Source organism: Solanum pennellii, chromosome 12, assembly GCF_001406875.1.
Source record: "Solanum pennellii chromosome 12, SPENNV200".
Lineage (NCBI taxonomy): Eukaryota > Viridiplantae > Streptophyta > Magnoliopsida > Solanales > Solanaceae > Solanum > Solanum pennellii.
The window spans coordinates 216,140-239,372 of NC_028648.1; the positions used below are offsets into that span (position 1 = coordinate 216,140).

Consider the following 23,233-nt stretch of genomic DNA (forward strand, 5'->3'; position numbering starts at 1 on the left):
ACCCCACACCCCACCCCCACCCCACGGCAGTAGAATGCTACAAAAAATTTTCAATTCATCTTTCGTATGTCACACTCAAATTTGAATAAAATCAATCGACATCATAACTTACCTAAACATAAACACAAGTCATATGTACAAATAATAAGAAATCATATTTTGATTGTCAGATAATTTAACAAGATATCGTTCAGGTAATACTTTTCTTAAAAAAACTATTATGATCCACATATTAGGTAATACATTATTTACCTTGTTTTCCATGTAAACAATATATATAACGTAAATAAATTTGTTATGCATATTTGATAGTTTTTTATGGAAGAAAATGTTTTATTAAGAATTTCAAGGGTAATCATATTTTATGAAGAAGTTATTAGCATTAAAATAGTTTTCTACATCCTTAACAAATCTATACTTTATTCCCAAGTCTAGTCAACCAATTAAAAAAAACAAAAACCTAGAAATTTCCATAGAAATAAAAGACCTAGAAATTTCAATACAAATTTCACATTTTTTTTCTATTTTTAATAAATTTTAAATTTGATCAATTAATTATTTAGAAGACATTGTCATGTAAATAATTGTATTTAAACAAATAGTTCATAACTCTCATTTAAATTTTATGAATGCTAGTGCACTAAACTACCTAACACAAGTAGTATCTGAACATGATTTAGGAAGTAATAGTTTTGTTAATAAATAATAATTTCAACATATATGTTATTCATAAGAAAGTTATGTTTGAAATTATTATATATGATTGGTTAGTCATCAAAGCAGTTAAATTTTCATAAGTAATGAATCATACTCATAAATGCACAATTAGAAAATTTCTAGGTATACCTTTAAATTGATATCCAATTCTGCCTGAAAGTGGTAATGCAAAGACCTTAAAAACCGAAATTTATGATAAGACAAGCTAAAACACAGTCACTGAGAATCATTGGCTTCCTAAATTTAGATAAGAGAGAGCAAACAGTGAGGATTCATAAGTACACGTGAAAGTTCCTCAAGAACAGTACACATTCGGCAGCAGATGACTTCACTGACTCTCAAACACAACATTCTTCAAAACAGTACCAAATTTATTTCTTTCCATACGAGCAAACAGATGGACAAACATATTTGGAAGACCTATAAATTAGAATTCACCTTACAAGACAAGTTGAACACATATCGCCAAGCTTCCTCTTGTTCACATCCGCGAAACTGGGTCAGCAGCCCCAAAACAAGGGAGTGTTTGATTCTCAAGAGCTAAAACAAAGTTCATTATCTAAAAAACAGTAGAGTTAAACATTATGCAGCCAACTGATGTTAAAAAACAGTGATTATAATCATACATGCCTTGAGAGAACTATACAAGAGAAACATACTGGCAATGGCAAAAATGTAAAACTAAATCTGATCAAAGAAACACACAGATGAATCATTTATAAAGAAAACCGGATCAACCCTCTTCGTAAATATCACAGTCCGCAGAAAACAAACTCAGTAACTCCACACAAGATTGATAATGAAGAAACAAAAAGTACCTTACAAGTGTATGAAACTATAACAAGTATGTCATCTATTTTGAGATGTAACAGTTATTGAAATTTGTAACTGGCCTGAATCAGTAAACCGTCCACTGAACTTCATAATATGGCCAAGACCAATACTACAAATCCTCGTGCTCAAACAAGACAAAAAAGCTAGTATCAGTTACAGCTCAATAATATGGCCAAGACCAATACTACAAATTTTCATGCTCAAACAAGACAAAGAACTAGAATCAGTTACAGCTCAAGCTTAGATGCAGTCATAACATCAAACAAAGCCTAAACAATAAAGATAAACCAACATCCTTCGGGAAATGAGCAAACCACATAGATATGAGTATATTACTTACCACATTTACCAGCAACCATATGTACATCCCTTTTGCATCGGCAATGTTGTTGATCAATCATCAGACAGTTCCATCTATTATTGTAAAGAGAGATCAAATAATAGATATGAAGATATGACTAAAACCCTATTACCAACTGGAGAGATGATTGAATGAACTTGTCTGAAAGGAAAATTAATATCAATGACAACAAATCCTTCACAGCGAATGATACAATAAGCACTACTACACATTAAAGTATGTTCTAATAAAGGTTACTGAAATTTAGTGCAGCCTAAAAATGGTATCATAGAGAGAGCTAGTGATTAAGGTGCTAAAAAAAGCTTGATATAAATAATACACCTAATATGCCGAATTGGGTTCATAGCAAGGTACCAAAGACATAATAACAATAAGAACTTAATACAAATCAAGATCAAACACCATTTCCCTGAATTGTTAATGTACACCAATGGCACATTCAAGCAAACACAATCCACTAAATACCATAGGCCAATAATAAGCATAAAAAGCTTAGCATTTTAGCAAATATATACATCAGCAGCAAAAAAGAAAAAGCTCAGACCTTCAAATACAATCATGTCCATAAGCAATGGTTTTTAACAACTCTTCATTTTGCCACATTCAGCACTAATGACAAACTTGGGGAGAAGGGGTAATATAAATCAAATAACATGCCCAATGACTATAGAAAACAAAATCAATTCATCATGATAACATCAACTTCACAGCCATAAAATGTTTAAAAGGAAGAAAACTGTGAAGATAGAACTCATTGAGTTGATATTTCATTAAAAATGGAAACAAAGAGAGACAATTTAAGAACATAGTTTTCCATTCATCCCTTCATTTATATATACAGACTACCATAAAACCTAGAAGCTTCGACTAAACCAAAAGAAAAACATAATTGATTTCACCTAATATCTATGGAATCTAAGACCCAGAAACACCAATTACTAAAAAACCAACTTTAACCCTCAACCCTAGAAACCTTCTCTTATCCTTCCACCTAATCTTCGTCAGCAGAGGGCTTTGATGAGCCAGCTTTCTTAGGAAGCAAAAGGTTATGGATGTTGGGCATAACACCACCATTAGCAATGGTCACATCACCAAGCAGCTTGCTCAGCTCTTCATCGTTCCTCACAGCCAACTGAATATGCCTTGGGACTATCCTGGTCTTCTTGTTATCCCTAGCTGCATTTCCAGCTAATTCCAGCACCTAAAATACCAAAATTCACATACAAAATCAGAAACACTAAGCAAAAATACAAAACACAGAAAAAAAAAATCAACTTTCTGATAAAACCATGGCTAATTGCCAAATCAGAAACCCTAGAAATTGAAAAACCAAAAACAAAAAGAATTTAACGAAGATAAACCAAAATTCACCTCAGCAGCAAGGTATTCGAGAACAGCTGCAAGGTACACGGGAGCTCCAGCACCAACACGCTCGGCATACTTGCCGGCTTTCAGAAAACGAGCAATACGACCGACCGGAAATTGAAGACCAGCTTTGCTACTCCGAGATTGAGCCTTCTTTGCTGCACCGGAACCAAGAGTCTTGCCTCTTCCTGCCATCGGAATCTCTGTATAACACACAAAAAATATGAATAGGATTTATGCTGTATAGAGAGCAACGGTGAGTGATATTGATTCATCGGAGTTGGTGTTTATATAGTACTCAGGATTTGTAAATGAACCAATGAAAAAAAAGCACAAGGATCGTGATTTTAAGCCGTCTGATCAGAAAAAGATTTAACGGTGAGATTAGTAAGCTGACGAGTTTTACCGCTTTAGGGATTGATGATGAGTTTAGAGTATGACACGCGTGGGAACAACTGGCAATTTAGAGGAAGTTTTTTAATTGCACAAAAATATCCCTAAAGTTTTTAGAGATCGCAAATATATATCCCTAATGTTTTTCGAGTTGGTGAATAAAACCTTGATGTTTCTTGAGTTTCCTTTTAATTTTAATTTTAATTTTTCATATGTCGTATTTGAAATCACAAAATTAAAAGATAATACATAAAATTTCTCCTAAATTTTATACCTTGATTTTTAATAATTCAATCAAAGTTTGTAGAAATCATATTACACTTTTGAATCATTTTCAATCAAAATAAATACATTTTTTTAGATATTTTCACACCAACTTTCTTTTTTGTGTGTGTAGCCGTGTATCTCACACAATAAAATAATATAAGTATTTAAGATTACAAGTTTTTGTACCTGCAAGGATCTGACTCTTACAACACCTATCAAAATTCCTCCTAATTGTAGATACATCTTCCAACATTTCAATGGTTCTACCTAGGCTATGAAATTAATTTACTACACAAAAGTAGCAACTAATTTGTTGATTGCATTTATCATATTACGGCTTTCTTTAATGTTTATATGACGAGTTAAAGGAAGTTCACTAACAAAAGTTATGATGAAATGGTAAGTATTTATTATTTTTAATCAAGATGACTTTGTTCTAGCCTCCTTAGATATTAGGAAGCGCTTTGCCCTTCAACGTGGAACTTCCAGACCGAATCCTAAGTTCAAAGTGTGACACTTACTTGAATATCGGTAAAGAAACAGTGTCCATTACAAAATTAAGAAACTGTTGAATCTTAATGCTTTCGTCTTCCCCAAATCATCGAACGATGTAAGGGCAACTTTTTAATTGGCTCAAACTTTTTTCCTTTTTCACAACACTCATCCGTGTCAACTCATGCAGATTTAACAATGCTATAAATTCATTCTCTCTTGAGCTTTCAACAAATTGTCCAGGAGGAGTTGTTAAAGTTGACGTCTCTTCATGATTACATCTTCCACTGCATGGATTGTGATGTCGAGCATAGGGGCAATAGCCAAATGAGGAGGTATATAACCAATGTTTCAAACGGAGTGCATTGAATACCAATGTGAAAGTTTGTATTGTACAACCATACGGAAAGAGGCAACCACTGGCTCCACTGAGTTGGTTTATGAGAGGTCATGCATCTAAGGTAGTTTTTGATGCACTTATTAACTCTCTCAGATTGTCCATCACTTTGAAGGTGATGTGCAATGATGTAGTGCAACTGAGTTCCCAGTAATCTAAATATATTTTGCTAGAAATTGCTCAAAAATATATTGTCCTTGTCGGACACAATGGACACAGACAACCCATGGAGCATATACACATGCTTAAAGAATTTGGTTGTTACTGTGCTGGCTGTTAAAGGGTGGGATAAGGCCATAAAGTGAGCAAACTTGGTCCTCCTATCCCCACCACTAAAATAACTTCTTTGCCTTTCGACTTAGGCAATCCTTCTATAAAATCATGCTTACATGCCTCCATGCTTGATCAGGAATGGAAGGGGTTGTAATAACCATGGATAAGGCACATTCTCATCTTTACTTCATTGACACACATCACAAGCCTCCACATGTTGTATTACCATTTGTCTCATTCCAGGCCAATAAAACAGTTGTGCTAACCTTTTATAGGTACCCGACTGTCCAGAATGACCACCATCAGGTGAGTCATGAAAGGTGGTGATCAGTTGGTGTCTTAAACCACCACTGCTATCCACATAAACCTTGCACTTTCTTCTTAAAATACCAGAAGAATAATGGAATAGATGAGAATCCAAGTGAGCCATGGAGAACTCAGATATTAGTACAGTGACTTTAAGATCTTCATAGTTTTTATGAATTTCTTGCACCCAAGTAGGCACCATAGCACTAATAGATGACACACCATCTAAGGCATGGAGCATGTTGCGTTCCTTATCCTAAAATTGCCTAGATAATGCATCTGTCACCTTGTTCTCAGCATTCTTTTTGTACTACACCTCATAATCTAGACCCAATAGTTTAGTTAGACCCTTTTGTTGTACATCAAATGTAACTTTTTTCTCCAGGAGATACTTTAGGCTGTGATGTTCGGTTTTGATCACAAAGTGCTTATATTGAAGATAGTGACTCCATTTGTCTACAACATTAAGAAGTGTTATGTATTCCTTCACATATATCGATGGATTTCCCTTTTATTTTTAGGAGCCAAAACTTTACTGAAGTAAGTTATGGGTCTATTACCTTGCGTAAGAACAACACCAATTCTGGTTAAGCTTGCATCAGTCTCCACAATAAACTCATAGTATAATCAGGTAAAGCCAAGACATGAGCAGCGGGAATGGCATGTTTCCAAGCTATAAAGGCTTGATCATCCTTTTCATTCCACCTAAAAGTATCCTTAATCAGTCAGTGGCTTGCAAATGATGTCATAATTGCGGACATACTTTCTATAATAGCCCGTAAGCCCAAAAAACCTCTAAGTGCTCGCAAGGTGGTAGAAGTAGGCCACTCACTCATAGACTGGACCTTGCTTGGATCGGTAGACACCCCTTCAGATGTAATGATATGGCCTAGATACTTCACTTGTGATTGACCAAATGAGCATTTATATCTCTTAGCATACACAGATTGTTTTCTAATCATTTCAAACACAACCTTTAGGTGAACTACATGGTCTGCACGGGACCTACTATACACTAGTATATCATCAAAAAACACCAAGACAAACTTCCTGAGTTGGGGAAGAAATACCTGATTCATCAATGCTTGGAAGGTTGCAGGAGCATTGGTGAGCCCAAAGGGCATTACCTTGAGCTCATAATGACCCATTTGGGTCCTAAATGCAGTTTTGAACACATCTTCAGGCTTCATCTTGATCTGATGGTATCCAGCTTGCAAATTCACCTTTGAAAAAATCACAGACCCTTGTAATTTATCCAATAGTCATGCGCTACTGGTATAGGGTACTTATCTGTAATACAATACAATCCATGACATTAATACAATATAGTAGGAGCTCTAAGGTACCCTAAATTCCATGTTGAGTGGCCGTCAAAGTTTGTTGTCTATTCTGGAGTTCGATCATCAGTTCATCATGATGGGCTAACTTCTCGTCCATACTTCGCATTCGAGTGCCTTCAGCCATAAGTGACCAACGACAGTTGTGGAAGTAGTGATTCTGATACCAATTGTTATTAATTTAACTCAAAATTCAATAAAATAGTAACTAAACTAAAACACAAGCTAATTTAGAGAATCGAAAAAGAACTAAATAAAGATAGCAAGATGAAGTTCCTTGATCTCAACCTGAAACGAAAGAAGAAGAAGACAAGATCAGAACGGAGTTGAAAAGAAGAGAGAAGAGGCAAGAAGAAGTTGAGAATTGTAGGATACTAATTTCTTTTCACCTCTCCACTCTTTCCCTCAACGTCAACGTGTATATGATAACCTCTCGACTAATCTCAAAGTTAAATTTCATTTAGCTACTTTTAATCCAAACCCTTTATTATTTGTAATTCACTCATTCCGCATCTCCTATATTAACTAATACTCCTTCCACTGCAATTGTCTATTGGAAAGTTAGCTGAAGTTGTTACAGACAGCTACAACTTCTAAATAATTGTTGGCGGAAAAATGTTTTCTTTTCGAAACTGAGAAAGCTGATTCCTTTTGCCTGATTTGAATCCTAATTTGCAACAGAAAGGGCTAAAATGGCTCTGTATCCATTGCCCGCCGTCATTATACTTAACAGAATCACCCCTTTTACTTCCCGCTTCTTCCCCAAACCTCTATCTTCTTCCCTTTCCGCCTCCGCCGCCGCCATTACCTCGACCTTACCACAACACCTTTCCTATGGACCTTCCCTCCACAAAGGCCACAAAACTTCACACCGAAACTCCGACGAAGAAAGCTTCACTAGAGTCTTCGATATCACTGCTTTACGAGTCCCTGCAGAACAATGTTTCTCACTCGAGAGCAGATTACGCGGACACCTTTTAAATTGGCCGCGCATTCGTAACATTGCTAGGGTTGCCGGTGATGATATTGATGACGACTTGAAGGAGTTTATTGGAAATGATAATACTACTGATGATGAAACACAAACAGTATTGGAACGGAGAATTTATGGGAAAGGTGAAGGTGATGGGGAGAAAATGTGTTCGGTATTGTATAGAGATAAGCTTGCAAAGACTTTCAATTCGATAGGATATGTAAAGTTTGAGAATTTGGCTAAAATATCGCGGCCGAAGAAGAAAAAATGGAAGAGAGAGGAAAAAGAGGGAAATGTAAGGAAAAGGAGAGGGTATGGGAGAAGTGATATGTCAATGGTGGAGGTGGTTGAAGAAGAGGGGAGTGGAGATGAGGATTTCAGTGGCTTATTGGGTGATGATTTTAGAAGGAGAAAATGGAATGGATGCACGAGGTTATTGCTATTGGATGAGAGGTACGCGAACAAGGGGATAGAGGAAATGCCCGAGGCTATTAAGGTTTCTGTTTTGTTTTAGAACTATAGTACTTTGTAAGTTGTGCATATGCTTTGAGTTTCATGAGTAATGTCTTGTTAACACTTGGAATTGAAATATGGTGCTTTTTTGCTTTTCGTTCTACCTGCAATTATTCCCCTATCCGAGTGCTGACTGCTGAGCCCCTTCAGCTTTTGTTCCACTACAGAAGTTGTGCAGCAGTATATGTATGATAAGTTCATGTCATGAGTTCGAATTCTAGCTGGTTAACCAAGTCTGGTATTTAGGTAGAGAAAGGATAGGAGTGGCAGGCCAATTACAAAAAGAAAATCTTGTTTGGTTGTAGTTTATTGACAAGCACCTGTTTCTTTCATGGCTGCAAATTATGAAGTATGTTATGAAATTTGTCAAGAGAGCTATTGTCTCAGAAACAAGAATGGAAGGATTGGGACCTTAAATATAGTTAGACATTCATTAATTGGTGTATTGTTGATATAATACATATCAAGACAGTGTTGTAAATCAATATACTTTAGCACTTTTGTCATCATTGATTCACTTTCCTGCTGTAGTAGCGAATAAAATTGGATAGTTGGAGGGTATGAGTGTCATGCATGTTTTACCAAACAAGTCTACTAGATGAATTATATGTCTAAACAAATCTTGAAGAACACTTGTTTTTAGGGTAATTCATCTTGATCTTAATTTCAAACTCTAAGATGCGCCACATGTGTTTATATCAGTTAAACAAGTAATTTGATACTGGTCAAGGGAGATGGGTGGTTATGGAATGCTTGTTACTCATTCAAAGTAGAAATTAAATGCTTAGATTCAACTTCTTGCTAATTTTTGAAGGCTAATGACCCCTTTGTTACGAATTTGGACTATGTTTGCAGGCAGTCCTCAAAGAACACAATGAGGAAAGTACAAGATTAAGTTTTGAAATTGTGAGATGCAAGTTGACAATATTATACAACTATTGGCAAATGAATGAGGTATGTCCCTTTTTTTGAGAATGGTAAATTTTACGTGTAGTCCCCCATCACAACAGCCAATGATGTTGACAAGTCTTTGTAAGCTGAGCTGACAGTAAAAATACCTCTGTTGTCCACCTTCTACACCAAACTGTTCTTTTCTTCTGTAAGATTGAGGTTTTGAGGGACTATATTCAGAAAAACTGCTATAAAGGTCATCTCCCAGTCATTCGGGATCCTTCTAAGATAAAGGTTCCACCCTTGTCCTGTCCCATAGTTCAGCCACACTAGTATTCTGAGCTTGGCATAAGTTGTTAAGCACAGGAAAAGTCTGCATCATCAGAGCCCATTGCCAACACCATATATTCCTCCTGAATGAGGGTATGTCCCTCAAATATTGTTGACCATGTGTCTCAGTTTTGCTATTTGTAATGCCTTTCTAGGATGGATATTCCTTTTAGCCGTTTAAGCATTTCCTATTTCCTGTCGAGTATGGAAGGTTCATGGGTAAATCAACATGTGCTTTGTCAATTACCGTACTCTTGAATATATCGTAAGTAGTGTATAGTTGGATGGGATTTATAAGGCGAAGCCTTTGCTTTATTCCTATTTACTTTTGCATTCATCCGGTTGAGCTGTGCTGTGTGGAATATTGGAACTGTCATGAATATGGATAAGTAGCTGGTGGATCTTGCAAAAATGAGGGATTTGCATCTTGCAGGTCTTAGAGGTCTTGCTTCCACAAGGTATGATTGTTCCTTCAGCTTTTGAGACAGTTGGGCATATTGCCCATCTAAACTTGAGAGATGAGCATTTCCCATACAAGAAACTTATTGCAAAGGTACCTGGTTTCTACACATCTACCACATTTTTTATGGTTCTATGAGTTTCAGCTTATTTCTTGAGATTGTTTTTTACAGGTTATCCTGGACAAGAACAAGCCGAAGATACAAACAGTTGTCAATAAAACTGATGTCATCCACAATGACTACAGAACAATGCAGCTCGAAGTTCTGGCAGGAAATCATTCTCTTGTTACAACTGTAGTCGAGAATGGACTCTATTTTGATGTTGATTTAGCAGCAGTGTGAGTGTAAGCTAATAAGAATAGAAGTAAAGATGAAAGCCTCCTATTAGCAGAATCTGATATTCCTTGTTTTTTTTCTTCTATAAATTGTCATTTTCTGGTAGATATTGGAATTCTAGGCTGGCAACCGAAAGGCAAAGGCTTCTTAGTTGCTTCACCAACAATGATGTTGTTTGTAAGTTTTCTTGAATACTATGTTACATGCATACTTGAGTTCCAGACTTGGTAACTCTACGATTCCACTTTGATTTCTTTTTTCGAGTTCCACTACACTCACACTATTTAGCCTATCATAGGGTCAGCAGTTTCTATTTTAGAAGTCTTAAAAGAATTATCCTACTTGAGTTTTTTCTTAAGTTTAGCAATATGCATGTGACAGTACAAAACTAAAGAAACTGACACTACTTCAAGAGTACCTAAATTAATATGAATGAACTGGTCTGCTCCAAACTGTTCTGTCATTTGCTTATTATCTGAATTAATCTTTGTGTGGTTTCTCTTTTAACTTGCATTATATCCTTTTGTTCTCTCTGTTTCTCACAGTTGTTTATTTCTCTATAGGTGATGTTTTTGCTGGGGTGGGTCCCATTGCAATATCTGCTGCAAAGAAGGTCAAATATGTATACGCTAATGATTTGAACCCTAATGCTGTTGAATATCTGGAGAGAAACTGTGTCCGTAACAAACTTGAGAGGAAGATTGAGGTATAAATTCATCTACATGCAAGTAATATTTTCTGGTATGTCACTAAGTTTTGAATAATGCATAAGATCTACATATAACATATATATAGTAAAAAACAGTGATCTTGAGGTACAAACTCACCGACATCAGTTCACTTATTTTACACCCTTGATCTTGCAGGTGTATGCATGATTTATATTTAACTTTTGGTTTCTTGAATTCACTTATCCAGTGATATATGGTGTCACAAAATAGTGATCTTGTTTATTTTGTAGATTTTTAACATGGATGGGAGGAGGTTCATTGACAGCATTTTTGCAAGTGAAAAAGCTAGGCCAATTACTCAAGTAGTAATGAATTTGCCTAATGATGCTGCAGAATTTCTTGGTACGCAATCATATATATATTATTACAAGTGGGAAGTTTGCCCAAAAGTTGATTTATTGTTTTAATCCTAAAGGCTCCAATCATTTATCTAGATGTTTACCCATACATAACTGCTTTTCTCATGTTTGCAGATTCTTTTAGAGGAATTTTCAGAAATAAGCACGCGGATAAGCAATTTACCTTGCCAAGGATTCATGTATATGGTTTTTCGAAAGCTCAGGATCCTGAATTCGATTTTCATGAGGTCGGTTGTTAGTTTGTGCGCTATTTCTTTTCATCTGGTATTACCGAGGGGGAATGCTGAGTTTTTCTTCTTTGAACTTGAACAGAAAATCAGGATTGCACTGTCTGAGGTGGCTTTTGAGGTACAGATGCACAAAGTTCGCCTTGTTGCACCAGGAAAATGGATGTTGTGTGCATCATTTGTTCTGCCTGAGACAGTGGCATTTGCTAAGTTAACTCTATAAGTAATTATTGTTTGAGTAATTGAAGACTTCGTCAACAACTACATGTTACTGTCTATCCCAGTTTCGGATGTAAATGAGTTTTATCGAAAGCATATATAGGAGAAAAATTATAATGAGAAAGTTTCTAAGTTGAATATCTTGTTCTGTATTCTGTTTTTAGATTTCTAGTTCTTTACTTGAGGCGTTGAGGTTGTGTATAACAAGCTTTATCTGCAAGATTTTTTTTGTTTTGGTACTTCTCTTATTATGTTTTCTGTGTACTATTGCTTCTTGAGGATGCTTGACTATAAAATAAACTGTTATAAGAATTGATTGATTGAAGTTTATGTTGACCAGAATTACAAAAGGCAGCAATACAAAGATGAAAAATATGTTATATTTTCAAACATAAACAAAATTTAGAACTTCATAAAAGAAAATACTTTTGAAAGTTTAAAAAAGTGATGCATATTACATAAAAAAACTATACAGTTGTGAAAGCAAAATTGGTCCATCAATCGGGTCAATTCTGCGTTAAACTGAAACTATTTGAGATCGATTCCTATTCACCTTTGTACAAAGTAATAAGTTCTAGTGAAATAGTTAAAAGAAAATGTTTTTGCACCATGTTACAAGAAGATGACTGCACTCTTCTTGAGTAGCTGGAGTGGGAACTTTCGCCCTACATTGCTACAAAGAAGAAAAGAATGAAGGATTGCTATTTGCAATGAAGAATTTACTATCTGGGATCTAATGTTGTGATGGTGATCTCATTCACTGTACTATGTGCATGTCGACTAGAAGAGAATTCACTATCTGGTGTATTTGTTTCTACGAAGAAAGCTGGTTGTTTAGCAGGTGGCAGTACACCTTCATTGTTTAACATCATAACCACTGAAGACATACTTGGACGATCTTCTGGACGATGTTGCACACACAATAGACCAACATGGATTGATCGTATAACTTCAGGTGTAGAACAGACATCAACGGGGAAATCCCCGAGTAATTCCATTGATCTACCTTCTTTATAGAGTGTCCATGCCTGTAGATTTTAGTGTCGTGTTAGCATGACCATGTTTACGAGATAATTTATTGATGGACAGTAAAAAACACAACCCTTACATGTCCAAGGAGGTTAAGGTTATGATCCGGATGAGAGAATTTTCTGTTCCCTTTCCCACTTACAATTTCAAGAACTAAGACACCAAAGCTAAATACATCTGACTTCACCGAGTAGACACCATGTACAGCATATTCCGGTGAGAGGTAGCCACTGCATAAAATGTGAACAGAAATTAGCATTACTAATGCTGGTTAAACATACTATGATAATCTCAAGGTTCTTACTATGTTCCAACTACTCGGTGTGTCTTGGCTCCAAACTTGTCATCTTCACAACTTCTTGCTATACCGAAGTCTGATATCTTTGGATTCATGTCATTGTCTAGTAAAATGTTGTTAGCTTTCAGGTCCCTGTGAATGATCCTCAACTGAGAATCTTGATGCAGATACATAAGTCCCCGAGCTATACCGTTGATTATGTGAAAGCGCTTAGACCAGTCTAATACCGTGCTTCGTGTGTCATCTGCTAAAAGTTTCATAGTTGGACCATTAATTCACACAAAATAGGTAAAACTGAGAGTGGGATTCAAACATCTAACTAAATAAGAACTTCTTTTATCAGAAAAGTAACAATAAAAAACATAACTTTGGGCCAAGAGGATTATTTGGGTACTCCTACAGGGCATCTATTCAACTGAAATGTAATTGTTAAGCACAATTTTTTTTTATTTTTTTTTGAGAAATCCATACCAAATATAAATGAATCAAGACTTCCATTTGGCATGTACTCATAGATCAACATTTTTTCTTCTCCTTCGATACAACATCCGAGAATCTTCACAAGATTTCTATGCTGAAGTTTCACAATATACATCACTTCATTCATGAACTCATCTTGTCCTTGTGTGGAAGTCCTAGACAGCCGCTTCACAGCTATTTCCTGTCCGTGTTCAAGCACGCCCTAAACATCATATATCTACACGTTAATTTTTTTCACATGAAAGTCAAATTATACTTCCACCAAAAGGTAGAACCTCGAATTTCGAAGAATTGAGCAACTATTATAAATTCAATCAAGTCTAGCTGGTGTTTATAAAACTCTTCAAAAACTATAAACTCTTCAACAACTGCAAATGCTATAAGTGATTACCTTGTAAACAGGTCCATATCCACCCTCTCCAATTTTGCTCGTCCCTGAAAAGTTGTTTGTAGATTTAGCTATTGTAGATAAGTCAAACAGTGGTAACTCATATTCTTCGCTGAGGTTTCCGTTGAGGTAATCCATCTTGTAATTGCCATTGCGCCCACAGCATCCTGCCAAAAGACCCCGATGTATCAAATTCAGTTTGGCAAATACTAGACAAGAACGATTTTCCTTTGAATTTGAATTCATCTACTAATTATATTCCGAACATATAATGGGTTACCTTTCTTTTTCTCTGAAGCTATCTTCCTTCTTCTAATCCAGACCACTAGGCTTAGGATTACCAAAATCACTCCAGCCGATAAGGGGATAATCCAGGATAGTGATTTTCCTCTGTGTCCATTTGATTTCACCTGACTAGCTGCAAGTATTCAACCCAAATATAAGTAATCCGTTCAACTTTCTCCATCAGCTTGTTAGACAGGACTACATTAAAGCTCTGTTATTTTCAATCTCAAAGCTATTAAGTTTACATTTTCAGCAATAAACTTGTTACCTAATTCTGAGGCAGCCATTCTAATGTAGATATCTTGTCCTTCTTTGGCTAGCTGTCGAATATCTAGTAGATCTTCAAACCACAGTAAGCAACCGGTTCCTCCATTGCGTATGTCAAGATTTGAATAAGCCATACACGAGCAATTTTTCAAGCAAACTTTCCGGCATTCTTCAAGGTTCATAGTCGCATTAAACCATGAATTCCGCGTGTCTGGTAATTTAAGTTTCGTATACTTCAAAAAACCATCTCCCTTGATGCAATTCAGATCAATCCTCCTAACACAACCACTAGACCAATCTGCCTTCCCCCAATCTTCAACATGTTTAGGCTCGAACTTATCTAAACATCCACATACCGGAGAATTCAAACTATTACAACTACCATATCCTCCACACAACTTATAAGTATCACAATTATCCGTTGGTAATGAAAGGTAAAGTGCCCAACCTTTATTCCTATCGCCCCAAGTCCATCGTTGTAACGCACCATTCGGATTCAAACAAAACCTTGTAATAACCGAAGCTAGAAGGTGATAACTAAAATACACCTCATTTTTAGTTGAGATGACACCAAATGTATAAAATGGACTTTGTCTTGAATTTGTTGCTCCGCTAAACCTTAAGCCATTCCATGGCCCAGATCTGTATACCTCCTTAGAACCTTTCTTCAACACATTCTGCAAGTAACCAGAAGGATCACAATGGTACGTATAATCACCCGGAGCTGGATCCTCCTCGTTCTTCCACGAAGACAGATACAGTTCCTTCCCAGTCACAAAATTCCACCCAATTTTCATCCCGGGCAAAAGGGTATCAGTTGGGTAATCAAAACTCTGCCAGAGAAAATCCCCAATTTCAATATCATCACCAACAGCATCCATAACAACAAGATTTCCAGAATCAAGCAATTTTGCAACAGGGTTTTGCACAGATCTGGAAGTATTGGTAGACCATATGATGTGGTTACTATCATTCACTATAACAAGTATTCCTGGTTTGATAACTTTTAGAGTACCTGAATTAGTTGCTAAAGGAGCTTCTCTATTGGCAACCCAAACAACAGTAGTTACAGATATGTTACTATACCATATACCTAGATAACGATTTTTCGAATTACCTGGACTGAAAAAACCCATTTGAAAACTTCCACCTGATGAAGTGATATTAGGTTCACCATCTTTGAGAAATTGACTTGTTGTTATGGTATCACCTAATGAAATTTGAAAAATGGAAAATAAGTAGAAAACAAACAAGAAATGAATAGTTGTTTGTAGCAGCTTCATGGTTGAAAATGATAAAAATACAGCTTATCTATTAGTGAAATTCTTCCATTTTTGGAGCTCTTTGCAGTACAATCAAAGACTAGTATTATTACTACTTTTAGCTGATTTGGTAATGGAGACTGCAAAAATGAGTCATCAACAGGGAAGTCGCAGACATTCAGGATTCAGCAGGTTGGTGTGTTCACACGACAACAAAAAATTTAGGACATACTTTATACTAAACTTTTTTGATTTTTTATTATCAAATTTCGTTTTAAATCAAACTTTACTATATAAATATGAAATGGCGAACTATTGAATATAAAGATGTGTTATTCTTTTTAGATTGATTAAAAAGAAAATAAATTAGGATAAAAAGGAATAGTAAAGTATAAATAATATAGTAACGAACAAATTATGTTGAAACAATTAAAAATAAATAAATAATGTGATAATAAAAGAAAAATAATAGACAATGTCTTTTTCGTTTATTTTTTTAATCAACATACTGGTATGAGAAGGAAAAGTAAAAAGTAGTACAAAGTGAAGAATAAGATAATAGTACACAAATCGAATTTGATTCGAATCAATAGAATTAAGACAATTTTTTTAATATTTCAACCAAATTAGACCAGACTATAATACAAAATTTAATCAATTTTGTTATTTAAAAATATTTAGACACAACCTTTTTTGTTTGGATTTATTCATTAGGTCCAACTTGCTTCTCTGATGAGGTCGAATATGCTGTACTTATGAAAATATATCTTAATCAACTGACTCATTACTTCTACCTAATTACACTTGCTCCATTATATATTGCAAAATAAATTTTAATAACTAAATTGATGTATATATACCACAGTTATATATAACACAAAGTATTCATTCATCCTATTATTTGTTAACAAGAAATATACTTAGTTTTGACATACAAATTTTTACTTAAAACATGTATAAATAGAACGAATTTTAACTGTTTTTATAATGACATGTGTTACTTATATATTTATCGAATTGATAAAAACATCTGTTACGTACGAATTGTTGGACCAACTTGTACTTTACTTAGAACATGCTTTAGAACTTTTAAGGCCTACTCCAAGTTTATCTCTTGACTGCATCATTTGATAAGACAAAGTGTAATTTGTTCATCTTTCAACCCTTTGAAACACACCACACATTCTAGTTTGATAATGGAATTTTATCAGAGTAAAAACGAGGATTAGTCCAGAGTTCATACATTATGACAAATGCACTCAAGGATATAGTTATACAAATGAATACTATTAGTGGTGGACTGAATTTGATATCGTATAAATTCGATGAGTTTGTTGGAGAAACAAGCGATGGTGGTACCACTACTGTCGTATCACGACCATCTACATCTTTTGTGGTGGTGAAAAATAAGGCTAATAAGCATAAGATGAAAAAATTCATTGTTCTCGATTTCAAAAAATAGATGGTTCTAATTCAAATAATAAGAGAAGAAAGAACATATATTTTATTTGTGTTACAACCCCTCTTCATCTATTTATACGAGTGTAATTGTAAATATTGTATGCATACAAGTGTATAATGTCATTGGCTAATCTATAACAAACTTAACCAACTAAAATATTCCTTCACCTATTTACAATTATTTATGTATATATGTCTTCTTTAAGTGGGAAAGGATCCTGCCAACCTTCCAATCTTAACACTACATTTCTCACACGTACATTTTACTGCTTAGATTAGTAAATTATAGTTAGTTATGATCTAACAATTAAATATTCACTATAATAAAAATAACATTAACTATAAATAATTAACGATAAGAGTTTTAACTGTTGCTAATTAGAGGCCGTAATTACTAGTAACACTTGCATTTTAGTAATCTTTATAAATATTATTAGATTCAATGACAACTAACTAAATATATAGACTAAGACCTAATTAAGTATATGTATAGACTTAATAATAACAATAACAATAGCAATAGCAGCAATAATAACCATAAAAATAACAATAATAATAAGAATAATAACAACACCAATCACAATAATATAATATTAGTAATAATAATAATATGAAAAATCATCATCGGCGGCGTTATGACTTACCATAAGATACTCATTTAACTTGTGTTACTACTTGCTTGGACAGTTGAACTGGTCAAAGATTTTAGGCATCCAACTTGAGTTACTACTCATTTCTTCTATTAATTTTTAATATATAAAACACGAGGTAATATTTTAAGCGTTATAAAATGAATTTAAAAGTAATTAGATGGAACAAAAAAGTTGATGAAAAATGTACGGTAAAAGAAAAAATATTCTTTCTTTCTTTCAATATATATATTCAAGTGTCTACGATAAGTAATTTTATATTTCCACTTACAGAATTGTAGAAAAATATTTTAAAATAATGGAAAAAGTGAGATGCATGACAATAAAGACCTGAGATCATCTAGAAGGGAAAGTATAAATGTGAAAAGTTATGTGCTGGAATTTTTATTTATGCGGTGGACACCACATATAAATTAATATAATCATAACATAAAATATTAGTAGTATGTTTGTGTTTTTGGTTTAGGTAATATCTGCAGAGTGGCAAGAATTATTTTTTATTTGAATATTTATTCAAGCATTTCAAATGTCTTGTTTTAATATTAGAAAATTTATTGCTGATGTTGCTATTCTTTCCTATATGTTATATATTTGACTTTTACCAATAATTTGTTATATGGGGTATGGTAGGTATGAAAGCTAAAGTAATGGATTATTTTAATGGACTCGGACTTAGGGTTATAATAGTTGAAATATAATTTAAGTGTTTAACTTAAGAAAAATGTATCATTGATTAATGAGTAATTTATGAACAAGAAACCTAAATGATAGATAGAGTTGATGAGTCTGTTTTTGCAGTCAAATAGCTTGAGTGATCCTCCTTGCATTTTGGGGTCTTCATATTTATTTTCTAGTCAGTTATCTTGAGATGTCGTGGGTCTTGTTCTGACATTCATATTGAGTAACAGACTTCACATATAGATAGAGTTTAAGAGTCTACTGTCTTTTGTGATTGTTTGGTTTTTCAAACCCTGTTGCAGCCCGAGATAACAAAAGACGACCTACATTCTATTACAAAAGCAACCCAGATTGAATCCGAACTAAATCCCACATTGGGATTTATCGTACCATAACAAAAACCACTCCGTAACCAAGAAACTCAAACGCAGAATGAAAGGAGTATTTTCTACTCCACCACATCCCTCATTATTGAGAGCTGAGGCAACGTTAAATAAAACAAAGAAGCACTCTTTGCTTTTCCCTAAAGGAAAACAAAAGAAGAAGAAAGCAAGAAGTTTCAGTTTTATTGTCTCATTCACCAGAAGAAGGAAATAAAAGTGGAAATTGTTGAACAAAAAATATCATGTAGATTAGCATAAACAAGTGATGGAGAAGGTAAGGGATGATGGTATAGCATTAGATTTCGAAGTAGGAGATGAAGTTGTTAAGATCATCAACGTTAAGAGCTCTTCCTTGCCATGTCCATTATTAGTATTTTCACCTACTACTGAAGGTTCCTATCCCATTCTACTATTTTTCCATGGATTCCGTCTCCAACCCGACTCTTACAAGTCCCTCCTCCTACATATTTCTTCCCATCAATATATCGCCGTTGCTCCTAAGGTAATACACATACATACGTACAGCAACAAACTCACTCACTCTGTATTTCATTCATCAATCAAAATTAATTCATTTTTGCAGTTCTCTCTAATGACATCTCGATGCGAAGTAAAAACAGCAAAAAAAATAGCAGAGTGGTTATCAGCTAAGAAGCTCAACTCTGTCCTGCCAGAGAAAGTTTTTCCAGACATCCAGAAAGTCGCGGTGTCAGGCCACAGCAGAGGAGGTAAAACAGCCTTCGCCTTAGCTTTAGCCTATGGATCAGGAGGTAGCAAGGGCGAATCCATCATCACTTCAGGTACCTGAACCTATTAATTCGCTCTTTTATCTTATATGATATGTACGTAATTTGACTTTCATATTTACATCAAATTCTGTTAGGAAGTGAAACCCGAAAACAAAAACAACCCCCTCTCAAAATCTCAGCACTCCTGGGAATTGATCCAGTTGCTAAAGGCTCGTCTTGTTTCTGCTCTTCCAACATTCTCCAGTATATTCCTTACAGTTTCAATCACTCAGTCCCTGTAGCTGTAATTGGTACCGGCTTGTCTAATAAACGAGCCTATGGTGTGTGTCCACCCGATGCACCAAACGGGGTGAATCATGCTGAATTTTTCAACGAGAGTAAACCCCCTTGTTACTATTTCTTGGCGAAGAATTATGGCCATACTGATATGTTGGATGAAGGGGAAAAAATGATGGGAATTATGAAGAAAAAAGGGAAAAAAGAAACAAAGCACGATCTAAGAAGGACTATAGGAGGACTTTTTGTGGCATTTTTCAAGGCTTATTTGGAAGGTCAAGCGGATGATTTAATTAATATTATTGAATCGCCTGGTATTCGTTGTCCTATTAAACTTGATCCTGTTATATCGATCGAAGAGTAAGATCATCAAATAAATAACACATCACTCAGTACTACCTCATAATAATTGATGTTTGCATTAATTATATATTTGTATTGAGTCTATTGAATAAAAATGATTGTTTGTTTGTTTTTTATCCTTTTAATTCATTTCTATATTTTCACTTGGAATAGATAAATGCTTGTGTGAAACCAACATGTCGATGCTCATACATTAACATGTTGAGCAAATATATATATATTTATATGTTTAACCAACTCTTTATTCACCCCTTTCAAGTTCAATGATCGAATGTCTCTGATACATATTTGTAAAGCAATGATCTATCGAGTACCTCATACTATATATCTTGCTAAGAAACAAACGTCTCAAACCTCCATATATATATATATAAAAATGAATTCTAAAACAATATTATTCAATGTATCATTTAGTCATTTTTTACTATACATTATTTTTTATTTTATTTTTACTACTTTTGCACTTATTTTGTACCTCTCTATAACAGTTAAGTGCATGAATTTTTTAAACATTTGAAATTACATATAAAAAAGAAAAAGTACAAATATGTTGGTTTAAAAAGATAAATAATTATCAAACAATGAAAAAGACATAATTATTATTATATGGGATTTAACATGTTTACCCTCAAAATAATTAATGATAAATACAAAATGTGATTAGCTTTACTATATATATCCTAAAAATAAAAGAAAGGATGAATACAAAAATATAATAATCAACTAAGTTATATTTAAAAACTCAAAACGATGGAGATGTGAAAAATAAATATTTACTTACGACTTCATATTGAAATATATTCATCTTGTAACTATCATAATTTACATATTTCTCAAAAAAAGAAGATGAATATGCATGAAATTTTAAAGAATACAAATAAATAAAAATAGTAAGAATTCTTATAATTACAAACTGGTAATGAAAATTTTACAAGGAATGTAGACTAACCTACTGTAGAATGCAAGATGAATACAAACTTGAATAAAACAAGGAATATATATAATGTGGTGTGAGTGTGTTTGATAGACTCTTCATTACCCCCACTTATCTTACAAATTAAAATTGAAAAGTTATTAGACTCTTCATTATCTACATTTAATTAGTACATGAATATAAGATGCATTAAGATCTTATTTGATGCATAAATTTAAATATAACTTTTACTTAATATTTAATTAATTAAATAGATATTAATATTAATTTATTTTAGAAGTAAAATAAGGATAAAATTATAATTCAACTTTGAGGTTAGAAGCTTCCCACTTATAATAATATATGATAATCACTCATGTTCTCCACAATTGGTGTAATGCACCAAGAATTCGATTCTTTGTAACTAATGTTTTTGAAGTTTCAACTTGTCAAAAATAATATTTGTTATGTATATCAAATAAGTTTTGTATTAAAGAAGTATGCTTAATAAGATAATAGGATTAGAGCTTATTAAGGGTATAAAAGACATTCAATATTTAAAGAATATTTTAGTATGTTTAATTAGAAATATGATTAGAGCACATTAATATAAAAGTTATTCAATATAAATAATTAATTCTTTTATAATAATATAAATAGGCAAATAGATAGTTAAATAGTAATTCATCTAGAATCAAATCTGTTTTTCGAATTATAATTTCAAAAATAATAATTAGACTTTAAGCATTTTAGGAAAATACATGAATAATTCAATTAGAACCAAATCTGGTCAATAAATCACCTAGAACCAAAAAAGAATTCGAATTATAATTTTAAATATCATAATTGGACTTAAGCATTTTAGGAAAATACATAAATAATTCATTTTAAACCAAATCTAGTCCTTAGACTTGTGATTTCAAAATTCACATGAAAAATAATTCACTTAATTATATGGTATTTACATTCCTTGTTGTGAATAAAATTATGGTATTAACATTATTATTAGGCATCTATAAATAAACCCATAGTCCTTATGTAACTTGCTCAATCATAATTTCTTCTCCCACAAAAAAAGTGTTCTCTATTTTTTTTTCTTGAGTGTATGAAAAATATGGCTCACATTGTTGTGGACACTTTGTTTTAATAAGGTGCTTTAACCGTTTTTATTCTGAAGCTGAATATCCAACCCCCTTTGAAAGAAAATGAATTTAGTAATACAAATATTAACAGGTACACTATTTCACATTCGAGTAGCCAAAGATGCATCTGTGGCGGATTTGAAAAAAGAAATAAGTAATCAAGAAAATCTTCCAGAGAATCGTTTGATTCTCATGTTGGATACGGGACATGGAGATTCTATCATGTTGAATGACGACGAAATTTCCATTGTGGATTATGGGGTAACAGATGGATCTCATTTTTACCTGTTTTTTCAACTTCCAGATAATAACAATAACAATAACAATGATGATAATAGCAACAATGGTGATGGTGACAAGTGAGTATCGTCAATCCCGAGACTCTGGTTTCTCAAGAAAATTCTGTTACTAGTGCTGCAAAATAGATTGAGACAGATTCAAGATTTTAAGTTAGTGGGTGATAGTGTTTTTTTTTCATCAATAAGTGCAAATTATGTTAGTTGCACATTCAGTATTTTTATATTTCATATCGTTAATCTATCTTTATTATCATGTTGTTTGCTTTATTGATATGTTGAAGTTATTTTGTTTTCTTGAAAAAATTGTCTTATTGTCGTTCATTCAATATTGATATGGGTACAATTTAGAATATTGTTGAATCTTTTTTTTTTAATATTATATATCCTCCCTCTTTCTCTTTAGTTTGAATAACTTTAAATTAATTTTATTCTATAAAATATTAATGGTAACATTTTTTTAATTTATAGAATTAATAAAAAAAAATTATTAGTCGAGAACTCGTTATCATAAAAAATAAAAATATTTAT

General features: G+C 33.6%; 5 protein-coding genes across 9 annotated transcripts in view; 2 read left to right on the plus strand and 3 right to left on the minus strand.

Moving 5' to 3' along the window:
- The window catches only part of LOC107007140 (kinesin-like protein KIN-14C), a 9,955-nt gene extending 8,325 nt beyond the window's left edge, over positions 1-1,630 (minus strand). Inside the window, exon 1 of the mRNA XM_027913356.1 lies at positions 1,156-1,630. The gene's annotated coding sequence lies outside the window, so the exon portion shown is untranslated. The remainder of the gene's footprint in view (positions 1-1,155) is intronic.
- Positions 1,631-2,651: 1,021 nt separating this feature from the next.
- LOC107007142 (histone H2A.6) lies at positions 2,652-3,552 on the minus strand. Its single transcript, XM_015205622.2, has 2 exons — positions 3,284-3,552; positions 2,652-3,113 (listed from the first exon to the last, which is right to left on the minus strand). The coding sequence occupies exons 1-2, from the start codon at positions 3,470-3,472 to the stop codon at positions 2,904-2,906; spliced, it is 399 nt and encodes a 132-aa protein (XP_015061108.1). The 5' UTR covers positions 3,473-3,552; the 3' UTR covers positions 2,652-2,903.
- Positions 3,553-7,261: 3,709 nt separating this feature from the next.
- LOC107007717 (tRNA (guanine(37)-N1)-methyltransferase 1) lies at positions 7,262-12,024 on the plus strand. The gene is made up of 9 exons (XM_015206446.2): positions 7,262-8,211; positions 9,084-9,182; positions 9,883-10,002; positions 10,082-10,248; positions 10,353-10,423; positions 10,810-10,952; positions 11,208-11,319; positions 11,451-11,563; positions 11,649-12,024. The coding sequence occupies exons 1-9, from the start codon at positions 7,435-7,437 to the stop codon at positions 11,784-11,786; spliced, it is 1,740 nt and encodes a 579-aa protein (XP_015061932.1). The 5' UTR covers positions 7,262-7,434; the 3' UTR covers positions 11,787-12,024.
- Positions 12,025-12,174: 150 nt separating this feature from the next.
- LOC107005237 (G-type lectin S-receptor-like serine/threonine-protein kinase At4g27290) lies at positions 12,175-16,022 on the minus strand. Of its 5 annotated transcripts, none has more exons than XM_015203777.2 (9): positions 15,905-16,022; positions 15,647-15,739; positions 14,531-15,362; positions 14,258-14,395; positions 13,981-14,144; positions 13,581-13,791; positions 13,116-13,356; positions 12,891-13,041; positions 12,209-12,810 (listed from the first exon to the last, which is right to left on the minus strand). In XM_015203777.2, exons 2-9 carry the CDS (start codon positions 15,704-15,706, stop codon positions 12,505-12,507), a joined length of 2,103 nt encoding a protein of 700 aa, XP_015059263.1. In that variant the 5' UTR covers positions 15,707-15,739; positions 15,905-16,022; the 3' UTR covers positions 12,209-12,504. The 5 variants fall into 5 exon arrangements, with proteins under 5 accessions (XP_015059261.1, XP_015059263.1, XP_015059262.1 ...); XM_015203776.2 differs by having other exon boundaries at positions 15,834-16,007; XM_015203778.2 differs by lacking the exon at positions 15,905-16,022 and having other exon boundaries at positions 14,531-15,462; positions 15,647-15,772.
- A 3,126-nt stretch (positions 16,023-19,148) lies between these two features.
- On the plus strand, positions 19,149-20,476 carry LOC107005311 (chlorophyllase-2, chloroplastic-like). Its single transcript, XM_015203873.2, has 3 exons — positions 19,149-19,465; positions 19,547-19,763; positions 19,847-20,476. The coding sequence occupies exons 1-3, from the start codon at positions 19,229-19,231 to the stop codon at positions 20,350-20,352; spliced, it is 960 nt and encodes a 319-aa protein (XP_015059359.1). The 5' UTR covers positions 19,149-19,228; the 3' UTR covers positions 20,353-20,476.
- The last annotated feature ends 2,757 nt before the right edge of the window (positions 20,477-23,233 follow it).

Coding starts and splice junctions, on each gene's coding strand:
- LOC107007142 (XM_015205622.2), bottom strand. CDS start 3,472: ATGGCAGGAAGAGGCAAGACTCTTGGTTCCGGTGCAGCAAAGAAGGCT. Junction 3,114..3,283: donor TCGAATACCTTGCTGCTGAG/GTGAATTTTGGT, acceptor TTGGTATTTTAG/GTGCTGGAATTAGCTGGAAA.
- LOC107005237 (XM_015203774.2), bottom strand. CDS start 15,812: ATGAAGCTGCTACAAACAACTATTCATTTCTTGTTTGTTTTCTACTTA. Junction 13,042..13,115: donor CACCGAGTAGTTGGAACATA/GTAAGAACCTTG, acceptor CATTTTATGCAG/TGGCTACCTCTCACCGGAAT. Junction 12,811..12,890: donor ACCTTAACCTCCTTGGACAT/GTAAGGGTTGTG, acceptor TAAAATCTACAG/GCATGGACACTCTATAAAGA.
- LOC107007717 (XM_015206446.2), top strand. CDS start 7,435: ATGGCTCTGTATCCATTGCCCGCCGTCATTATACTTAACAGAATCACC. Junction 10,003..10,081: donor ACAAGAAACTTATTGCAAAG/GTACCTGGTTTC, acceptor TGTTTTTTACAG/GTTATCCTGGACAAGAACAA. Junction 11,564..11,648: donor CTGAATTCGATTTTCATGAG/GTCGGTTGTTAG, acceptor GAACTTGAACAG/AAAATCAGGATTGCACTGTC.
- LOC107005311 (XM_015203873.2), top strand. CDS start 19,229: ATGGAGAAGGTAAGGGATGATGGTATAGCATTAGATTTCGAAGTAGGA. Junction 19,466..19,546: donor ATATCGCCGTTGCTCCTAAG/GTAATACACATA, acceptor TCATTTTTGCAG/TTCTCTCTAATGACATCTCG. Junction 19,764..19,846: donor CGAATCCATCATCACTTCAG/GTACCTGAACCT, acceptor AAATTCTGTTAG/GAAGTGAAACCCGAAAACAA.